Source organism: Aulonocara stuartgranti (genome assembly GCF_965226115.1).
Source record: "Aulonocara stuartgranti genome assembly, chromosome: 5".
Lineage (NCBI taxonomy): Eukaryota > Metazoa > Chordata > Actinopteri > Cichliformes > Cichlidae > Aulonocara > Aulonocara stuartgranti.
In genome coordinates this window covers 27,316,576-27,326,544 of record NC_138943.1, presented here as the reverse complement: position 1 = coordinate 27,326,544, position 9,969 = coordinate 27,316,576, and the positions used below count along the sequence as shown (strand labels likewise).

The following is a 9,969-nucleotide window of genomic DNA, read 5'->3' as shown; positions in this document are numbered from 1 at the left end:
CTGTTTAGCTGTTGTTTGAAATGAATATGTTAAGTGGTAGAAAGCACACAGTGGGTTATGACATTTCATTTACATTCGGCAGTATGAATTTAAATGCTTTTTCACCCAAAACATAATGCATTTTAAATTCACCCACAATGCTCCCACAACGGAGACTGTATATTATGAAGTTTCTGACCTTATAGAGATGCTAGATAGATTTCTTTCTTTCTAATTCGGTATTCAGCAGCCTCGTTCATAATGTTCAGGTTCAAAATTTTAATTTGATGAGCGGCGACAAGGTGCTAACACCTTGCTGAAATCGGCTGCTCAAACAAGGTTTAAAATATCAAGCGGCATACATGATTGCTTACTGATTCCCATGTGTCCCCAGTGATAATGGGGTGGTTGCATTTGATATTATGTTTATAATTACAACCGTCACGGCACATTAACTAAGTCATTGTTGATGAAATTAATATCAGAATAAGAGTGTGGCCAGTTTAAAAATAGCATGTGGTGTTTGCATATGGTTCATCGTATAGTGTAGCTCTGACTTTGCTATGATTTGTATTTCACTGGATTTGTCGTAGTACTTTAATCGCCTATGCTCACCAAATTATCCGAGATTACACGTGAAGTAAACACCAGAACAAAACAAAATGCCTTGTACAGTGTGTGATTACAAATCAGATCTACATATCAAATTTGTTTAAGCTGCATAAAAAATGTATCCCTTCCCCACTTACAGGAAATAAACACAGGAATAGAAACCAGGACTGAGGCTGAAGTTGACTTGCTGATAGAGGTGTTTGTCTTTCCAGCCCATTACAGGAGAACCTGTTTGGAGAAATCTACTAGAAGCAAAACAATTTGTGAAGAACCTCATTTCATAACTTAATGGGCCATATCATTACATTGATTCTTGATTTGCTCACACACTGAACTGTTTCCTCATGGTTCAGCTGACATGATTGCACACAACAAAGAGAAAAATGTGGATTGTGTAAATGGTTTGCACTTGTCTTGTCTACAGAAACGAGCGGCTGTCTCTTCTTCCAACAATTTGTATTTCCATGTGTAAACTTCATCTGCCGGCCACCCGGTTACTCGCAGTACAGTGAATTAGAAAAAGGCCACTGGTAATGCGCTCTTGCGGGTGCGTCTGTTCTACAGTGTCTGGCTTTGTGCATGCATGCATGCATGCACGAGTTTCTGCATAAAATACACTGTGTGCAATATGACCTTAGTCAGTGTACTCCAGCTGCCCCTGCAGCATGTTGCATGATTGGTGTGTTGAGTTAGTCTGGTCAGGAGAGCAGCAGCTGTTTGGCGGTCTGGTCGGCTTCTTGAGAGGAAGGCATATGTGGGTCTGACTGGCCAAGCTGTTCAAGAGGCACACCAGAATGAACCTTTGATAAGGTTAGACACAAACAGGAATTGCAGTCACCAAGGCACAAGATGTATACCGTGTGTGAAGAGAAAAAAGATAATTAGAAGTGTTTTGGAATATATTGTCAAGTTATTTTGGGCCACGCTAATAGGAAACAATTAAAACAATGTTTGTTTGTTTTTTAGCATTTTAAGCACACACTGCAATGCACTGCAAAGACATCTCAAAGTTCAGTGAAGGTTTTAAGGGCCATGAAAGGCCTCAATAGCTGCAAATTTGTTCAAATTACATACAAATCTTATTAGTTAAAAGAATAGCAGTCATCTCCAGCTGTTATCCCAACAGTACGGCAATAAAAAGAAACTGACTTTAAAGTTTGCTCATTAAAAATGCATTTTTTTCTGTTAGCATCGGAAATGCCAAAACACAACAGTAAGTAAAGTCAACCGGACATGGAAAAAAGAAAAAAAAATACCACGTACAGCAATTTAACATTTCAGAAAAATGAAAACCTCGGTATCGAAGAGTCACAGCTCATTTGTGGAGGAGCCGTTTTTTTTGTTCTCAAAGGAATCAGGCAAATCCACACTACAGGAAATAAAAAGTCCTATAGTAGGAATGATTTATTACTAGAAAAATATGTGACAGCCTTGCTCACCTAAAAAGTCGGAGCCCCTATTGTGGTGCAGTATTAAGATGCACTTCATAAAAGCAACCACTCTAAAATACTCAGAGACAGAAGAAGAACGCTCCGGACCCCCAACATTCCAGCATCAAAACCATCTCCTGCCTCAAGTCATTTCATAAAATGGCAGCGATAAAGAGATAGACTGCTCTTTATTGTTTTTAGATTGCGGGCACTTTGCGAACTCTGCTCGCCTGTGTCTAGAATAATGTAAATATTTCACAGCTATATGCCTGCTAATACATAAAACAGATATATAAGTCCAATAAAGCTGCATAACTGTTTGCGCCTGACTTCCCCGGAGGGTCCAGACACTTTAGCAGGAGGGGATATTCCCCACTCAGCTGACAGTGGGGACACTGAGACTTCCCTGATGAATGGTACACACCTGCTGCAGTTCCATGGCCGTCTTTTTGATAAGTAGCTTAAAGCATATAGCAGAAGCTCATAGCCTTTAATAAAAGAACAACTGACACATGAATATATGACTGTGTTTGGATCTTTTTATGAGCAACTTAATAAGGTGCTGCTTATACTATATGTTAAAGATCTTCTTTGGATTAGAATAGAGAAGACGTGTGAACTAAAATCCTTTTTGCTTCTTGGTCAGCTGTCACGTAGGTACAGCTGGTATGCATGCAAGCTCATGCTTGTAAACAAAGAGAAAAGGAAATGAGTTTGTTCAACTCATGCTTTGTGGCGCTCACTCCAGCTCATAACCAATAAGGCACAGAACAGAGGAGTATATTGTTGCTTACTGCAATGCAATTGCCAAGGACATCAAAAAACAAAATGTGGCAGTCAGAGTGGATGACATCTCTTGGAATTACTATAAATACCAGCAGCAGACAAATCACTCATTAGGAAGATGATGATGGGGGGCGGGATTGAGGGGTATTCAGATGGACTTGTGGTGGGAACACAGACAAAACAATGGGCTTGAATAGAAGAAGAAGATTAGCATCATTACCAGTGTCATTCACTTTGTTTTGCTTTGAAAATATGACAAGGAGAATGAAATATGAATTTTCTGAACTGTTCTGAGAAATGTTAGGCATACATTAAACCGCACTTGAATGCAAGGGTAAAAAAAAAAGTGACAGGAAGCTAAATTTGTGCTCATGATGCATTTTGTTTTTATAATTAGTTCTGTCATTTTGAGAGTTTCAGAAATTTCCATAAACTTATAAACTTATTTTAAAAATTGCCCACAAAGGTGTTAAATCTGGACTTTGGACAGGATTTGTAGTGAAAAATCAGAAGTGTACTACTCATCCCACCACGTGTCTACGCATGCTGCACAGTGATGTGAATGCTATTGTGATCTACAATATCTATTATCTACTTTCCATCAAATGGGTTGGAGATGAAAAAGCACAGAATTGTAGAAAAATGAACCCATTGGTCACCTCATCTTTAAATCTAAGCCATTGTTTTCTGTCTTTGTCAATTACATCAAAATGAAAACACACGTGGGGATTTACAGGCATACGGTCTGACCTCTCATCCATTTTACCTACCACTGGGGCCTATTGTGACCCTAAAATTGCCAATATTGAAGCTCAGTGGGGTGAGTAAGAATCAAGGGCGGGGGGCTAAAAGACGAGACAGCTACAGCTGTGCTCTGTTCTTGCCTCACAGAGACAGAAGAAGAGGGGAAAAAATCATAATCTCACGCTGTCTGATGCAAGCTTAAATGCTCTATTGCTTTGCCGATCACGTTGCGCTCCTATCATCTTTCCCTGGCGTCTCCAAGACAAATCTGGGCTGCTGCCATACACACACGTAAACTACTATGCACAGCAACAACAGCAGCTGAGGCGTGATGAATGACGCTCTCGTCCCGACGGATCCCTGTCGATGCATGTTCAAGTGGATGGGATTGAATTTAACCATAGAAATGACAGGCCATTCTTTTTTGGGGCATGGTGCAGGCTACATGAATGGTTTGTGGCGATGAGGGGCTTGGTGATTGATGCCCCATGAGGAAGAGCCGGGGAATCTGCGGCGAAAGACGAGGGAAAACCACCCTTGTCGTAAATGTGAGCGTCTGGAGGATCCATGGGTTGTGGCACTTTTCTTGAACCAAGCCACTTCTTATCCTCTTTACCACCTGATCCCTGTTTGAAGGAGCTTACACCTCTCCTCATCCAACCAAAAATGGTCCTATTTATCACACGCTGACGTTTCTATCATCAGTGGCCAACAATGTTGTTGGATGAGACACTTGCGCTAAGCTCTAGAGAGCTGCTGGAGAAGATGCAGTCTGTTTTGTTCGTGTACTGTGGTCAAAGGCAGTATACAATTTAAACTATATTGTCGTTGATAGTTTCCGTTGTCTGCTGATTAAGCCCCGCCCACTTAGAGTATGTTGATTAGATTACAAATGTATAGTCGATCTCTGGCTAGCCTGTACCTTTTAATTTGTCACAAAATGCACTTTATGGCGGCAAACCGACATTATTATATTGAAAAAGGAAAAAAGACATTTGGGAGTGGGTTGAATAGACACGTATGTCCACTGTGTCCATTACACGCTTTGCCTCTCCAAAACATGTAAAGGACACGCATGCAGATGTTGCAGAACCAGCTGAGGGGAGATAACATATTTAAAGCCATGAAGTCACTACTGACCAAGGAAGGTATGAAGTACGTTCCAGGGTCCTTCTGTGCCAGAAATGATTAAGCTATCTTGCATTAGCTGTATTTACGTGTAAATGTGTTAATAATGTCTTTTTAACCCTCTGATGCATGAATTATGAAAGCCTTGGTCAAGATTTTTTTCTTAAGTGCTTTTATTCTTCTCAGGACATGAAAAAAAATGTTCAACTCTTTTTTCCCCAAAAATATGTTTTTTTATAAAGTTATAAACTTGTCCACTCCAGTGGACTACATGCGCCTGAGCACTTAGCATGAAATACTGTGAATTTACTATAAAAATTAATTACCTTGTGTTCTATTGTAAATATACAAACACTTGTTTGCTTGTATCCTTTGAAAAACATCTCAGCAATTTTTTTGGAACTTTCAACTCATAAGGCCCCAATGTTTAGACGTAAATAACAAAACCAATCAACAGTCCTAGCTGTGAATCCTACACCTGAATATGGCAAACTATCTCCAACAAGAGCAACATTTTTGAGTCTACACAGTTCTATAACGATGCAGGACAGTATTACCAAGCCCTTAGTAGCATGCTGGAAGAAAACACAAACTGACATCTTAGTCTCTGCATCTCCAAACACTTCTGTGTTCATCACACCTAGGCTGTCCGTAGTTCCTATGTCTCTGTTCTGCTCTGGCAGCCACTCTCATCATCACTGGACTTATCACTGAACTCATCATCACTGCACTCATCAATGAAATCATCATCACTGGAGCTGGATGGAATTTCCTGGACTATTCTGTACGCTGCCTTATTCTTTGCTGCATTTGAAGTCTACAAAATATGATAAAATAATTATTATAGTAACTCAAACTACAGCTGATCTGCACAGAAATCTTTGTTTAATCAGTTTCTATGTCAGGAGGATTTTTTTTTTTTTTTTAAATTTCTACAGCTTTGTAGCTAATACTGACTCAAAACAGCATAACCAATTTCATTTTCAACAAAACAGTGAGTGGCTATAAAACAGGATTTGTTTTATACAGCTGTCACTTTAATGATATTCATTTCTTGGTTGGATATACAGTACATGTCAACTCTGAGCAGATTTAATACAATGAACACAGTACAGTAGTGTAACATCTTAATTCAAATAATTTTTTCTAGAAATTTTTTTTGTATCAGTAGCGAGTATAAACAAAACATATTGTGTAATTTATAATGTACAGTGAACAACTGATTTTGATATCTGAACTCTTCATCAGTTTATATTAAAAAAGCCATAAATGCACACCTGTACTCTGTATTTTTCACTGTCAAGTGTATTAAAAAGAACTAGAACTCACTAGATTGTCCGTTTCTTTGAACACCGAGTAATGTGATGCAAGAAAGAAGAAATGGTCTAATTTTACCATGTGGTTATGGAATCAATCGTAAACCAGACCAAAACCTGAGTCAGTAGAGTTGAGACACACCTGAATGTCCATTAGAAATGACTCATAGGTACAGTAGTGTGCAGGAAGACGTAGTACTTCAAAACCGGTGGAAGACTTTGGAAGATTGCTGTTGACCACTTCCACAGTCATTTCTCGGCAAGACTTCCCATCCTGTCCAAAACTCGATGAGGGCTTTTTGTTGTGCACAAGATGCTGCAACAGAAGATTGTTTTAAACTATAATGACATCCTATATTCATTATTTTGAATCTTTTATGGAGAAATACCATAAAAGATGACCACTTACATACAGGGCACCAGACATTTTTGCCCCACTCAAATTGCTGTTGTAGCTTTTATAGATATTTTTATGTTAACAAAGCTAAAAGTAGTCTACATACAATTCTAGTGCAACTGATAATGCCACCACTCTTATGTATTGCATGGAGCAAATAACAAAACAAAATTATACTATAGCGTAGAGCTGGGCGATAGAACGATAACGATATGTATTGCGAAATAACTTTTTCTCAATAGAAAAATTAAACTATTGCGATAGACCTCACCGCTCTTGTCCTTTTTATAAAAAAATAAATAAAAATAAATATCGTGATATGAAAAAATCTCATATCGCCCAGCTCTACTATAGTGTACTTTGTCAATGACCCAAGATCACTGGACTGTATGTAATTTACCAAAGTATAATCAGAGAAAACCAATGGCAAAATACCTATCGCAGCAGACTTACCATTTTCAATGAAGGACCGAAGGTAACCTGCCACTCTGCATTTATCCTCGAGAGCATTCCTCTTCTTCCTCATCTTCATCTTCTGTGGCAGGCCACAGTCATTTTATAGCTTTACTTATCTTGTAGTCTTAAGAGCATCAGCAACATTAGGTGTATTTTTATTAAATGTAACCCAGCTGTTCAACTAACCCACGCATACAAAACAGTATATTGGTGTTTTGTGTCAACAATTAATGTTCATCCTTCATAAATTAACCAAATAGCTTTACTATTCAGATGTTAAAAGATGTGACCTGACCTTACCTCACAACAGGGAGCAGTCTCTGATTCCCTTGGTAAGAAAGGAGGAATGATGTCTGATCTTTCTGTCAGAAGCGGCCATACCATGGTTTCCTTAAGCCCTTTCCTCAGCTGCTTGACTTGACGACTTGTTTGTGTTATGACCTACAACGGTGAGACCAAACCAAAACTGAAGTTGGAGTCTGTAAAGTGACACACACTTTAAATGTTAAATATTTAAAGAACATCCACTGTACTAGTAAAAGCATTTTCAAATTATACCCACTTACAAAATCACTACGTTGAACTAAAATTGCTTTCTTTTCTTTCACATAGATTACTTGTCTTCCATATTAGCACAGAAGATAAGCCACTTTAAAACAGTCATGAATAACTATTACCTACAACAATGTAAATAGTAATACAGACATTAACCCAGAAGACAATTATTTTCTCTTACCTAATTTATAGAATTCTTTGCTATGATAAAAAACAGTATTAAAAAAAATCTGTGACTAAACTGATTAAAAAGCTCATTTTTGCCAGACAGACAGACTAACCAAGCAATAATAACATATCGTTACTTACCCTGAACAGCGTTTCGTGGAGTGGAGCTAGCTGTGATAGCGTTAGCATTTGCTAACGTTAACACTGTGCGGTTGTGATGAGAACTTGGACCAGGGACCACTTCATCTCCAGTACACTGCTGCAATACGCAGACTGAGGTGAAGACGTTCAATCTAAGCGGTTAGCAAGTTCTCTGAGTAACTCAGAAACGGACTTGTTTCCTGCAGCCATGCCCTTCACAAGAATTGATACACCTGTAACGTTATTCGCGCCCAGTGTTTTGCATTTGTCGGTGCCTTAAGTTTATTTTGAGCTGCATACTGCCGCCAGCTGCATAGGAGATGCATTGCACCATTAAACCTAAATCGACAATTCATGTGCTATTACTTATGTCTGAGTAAAGGAGCAACCAATCACACAACTGGCTCCGCCCTGTCTTTCTTGATTGACAGACAAAGTCATTCTGCTGAAAAGTCGCATTATGAAATAAATAGACCATCGGGAAAAACGGGATTTTGAAATAAAGACTGACTTTGAAAAAAGGTCATTTTGGAATAAAAACGGCTGGAAATAAATAAAATGCCTCAGGAATAATCTCTGTTATTGTGAAAAATAATGACCATGAAATAATATTTCACAATAATAAGAAAATTTATATAGCAGAATGTAATATGTTTCACAATAATGAGCATTGTTTTCAAAATGTGTTCCATTATTTCACAATATCATTCTCACATTACATATCTGTGTCTTATTTATTCACATAGTTATTTATTTCATCTTGACCTATTTATTTATTTAATTTTGAACACTTTGGAGTTCCATACAAAGTGTGTCCAGCTTGTGTATTACATGTTTGTCGTGATATCGGTTGGACGATTGCACCACTTTGCAAAATGTGCTGTAATACTTGCTCAGAACATAGTAACTCTTGCTCCTGACACCACAGATATATGTAAACAAAAAGAAAAATGATAAGAATCTGTAAGTGCATCCTCCCTATGAAGTTTTTCTTAATTCTTTTATTTTTATGTATTCTTTTATTTCTTTTGCTATTTTATTTTCAAATAGTACATTCTCCTGTATTTCTTAAGATTTTTTTTTACGTGTAAACCATTTTTGGCCTCTAGAATCTATCTTTCATTTGCAGCTCAGTGGGAAAATAAAAAGTAGCTGTTTGACCCATGGTGCACTGAAGTAACAACCAAAATATTGGAAATGAAAATTAATCAATAAATTATGAAGTAAGTTATTTCTGATGGCTGCTTCTTCTGAATTTTGTGGTTTTTGTTTTTCTTACATCACTGCAGTTATGCTGTGCTGTGGGGAGGCTGTCCTTGTGGAGTATAGCAATACTCAGGTGGTGAGTATCAACCTAACATCTTCATGAAACCCAAGACCCAAGATTTCCCAAGAGTGGCTGATCAGCATGTACCCAGTGCCTTCTTTTTGCAGGTACAGAAATACAAAGTCTGCTTGTTTTTCAGGAAATGTACATTTGTTATGTAAAACATAACAAATCTATTTCTCACCTATCTTCCACAGTTAAATATTAACATCTAGACAGCTTAAATACATTTATGTTAATGTTTAAAGCCTGAGTTTAACCATCAGTGTTTTAGTTCATGACTGAAACTGGCTAGTCAAACTCAAGAGCCTGACATTCCAGAAATGTCTCTTAACATATAATCGTTGCAAACAGTTACAAGTGGATCTGGTATCCCAGAACAGGGACTTCAGTGCTTGCAAGAAAATGCTGAAGCCTTCAGAACAGTGGAGGGGTTAAGAGGGTGAGACCCTGGGAAGAATTAGGAGCATGTTTTCCACTATCCTCACTTCCGCAGGCATCTCCACAGACTTCTCTCGAGCCCTGTAGCCCGTCTACCGGGGCTTCATTTTCTCATCTACTGAAGTTATGGAAGCAGAAAAAACATTCAGAGATCCTGTCTCCACATCAGCTGGTTTAACTGACTCCAAATGCATGAACATAAACAAAGAAAGAAAGACTCTCGCTAATTCGGAAACATCATCGCAGTGACGAAGAATGCAATTAAAACTGCTCTTGATAATTAACCCATATCCATCTCCAACCCCATCCCCGCTGATTATATAAATGGCCATTACCAAAGAGCTATGAATATTCATCACTGATGAGCAGTCTTCACATGGTAGTCATTTTACCTTTTTTGGGGTGGGTGGAAATGGGGGTGCGGACGGGAGGGGGGTGAAGTGGGGTGCTATTTGGCTGTGATTATAACGCAGTTAGAGAGAATTTAAT

At 38.3% G+C, this 9,969-nt stretch overlaps 1 protein-coding gene across 1 annotated transcript; it reads right to left on the bottom strand.

Moving 5' to 3' along the window:
- Positions 1 to 6,040: 6,040 nt before the first annotated feature.
- LOC309707600 (uncharacterized protein) lies at positions 6,041 to 8,238 on the bottom strand. Its single transcript, XM_082535020.1, has 4 exons — positions 7,713 to 8,238; positions 7,149 to 7,289; positions 6,846 to 6,927; positions 6,041 to 6,311 (listed from the first exon to the last, which is right to left on the bottom strand). The coding sequence occupies exons 1-4, from the start codon at positions 7,758 to 7,760 to the stop codon at positions 6,196 to 6,198; spliced, it is 387 nt and encodes a 128-aa protein (XP_082391146.1). The 5' UTR covers positions 7,761 to 8,238; the 3' UTR covers positions 6,041 to 6,195.
- Positions 8,239 to 9,969: the final 1,731 nt, after the last annotated feature.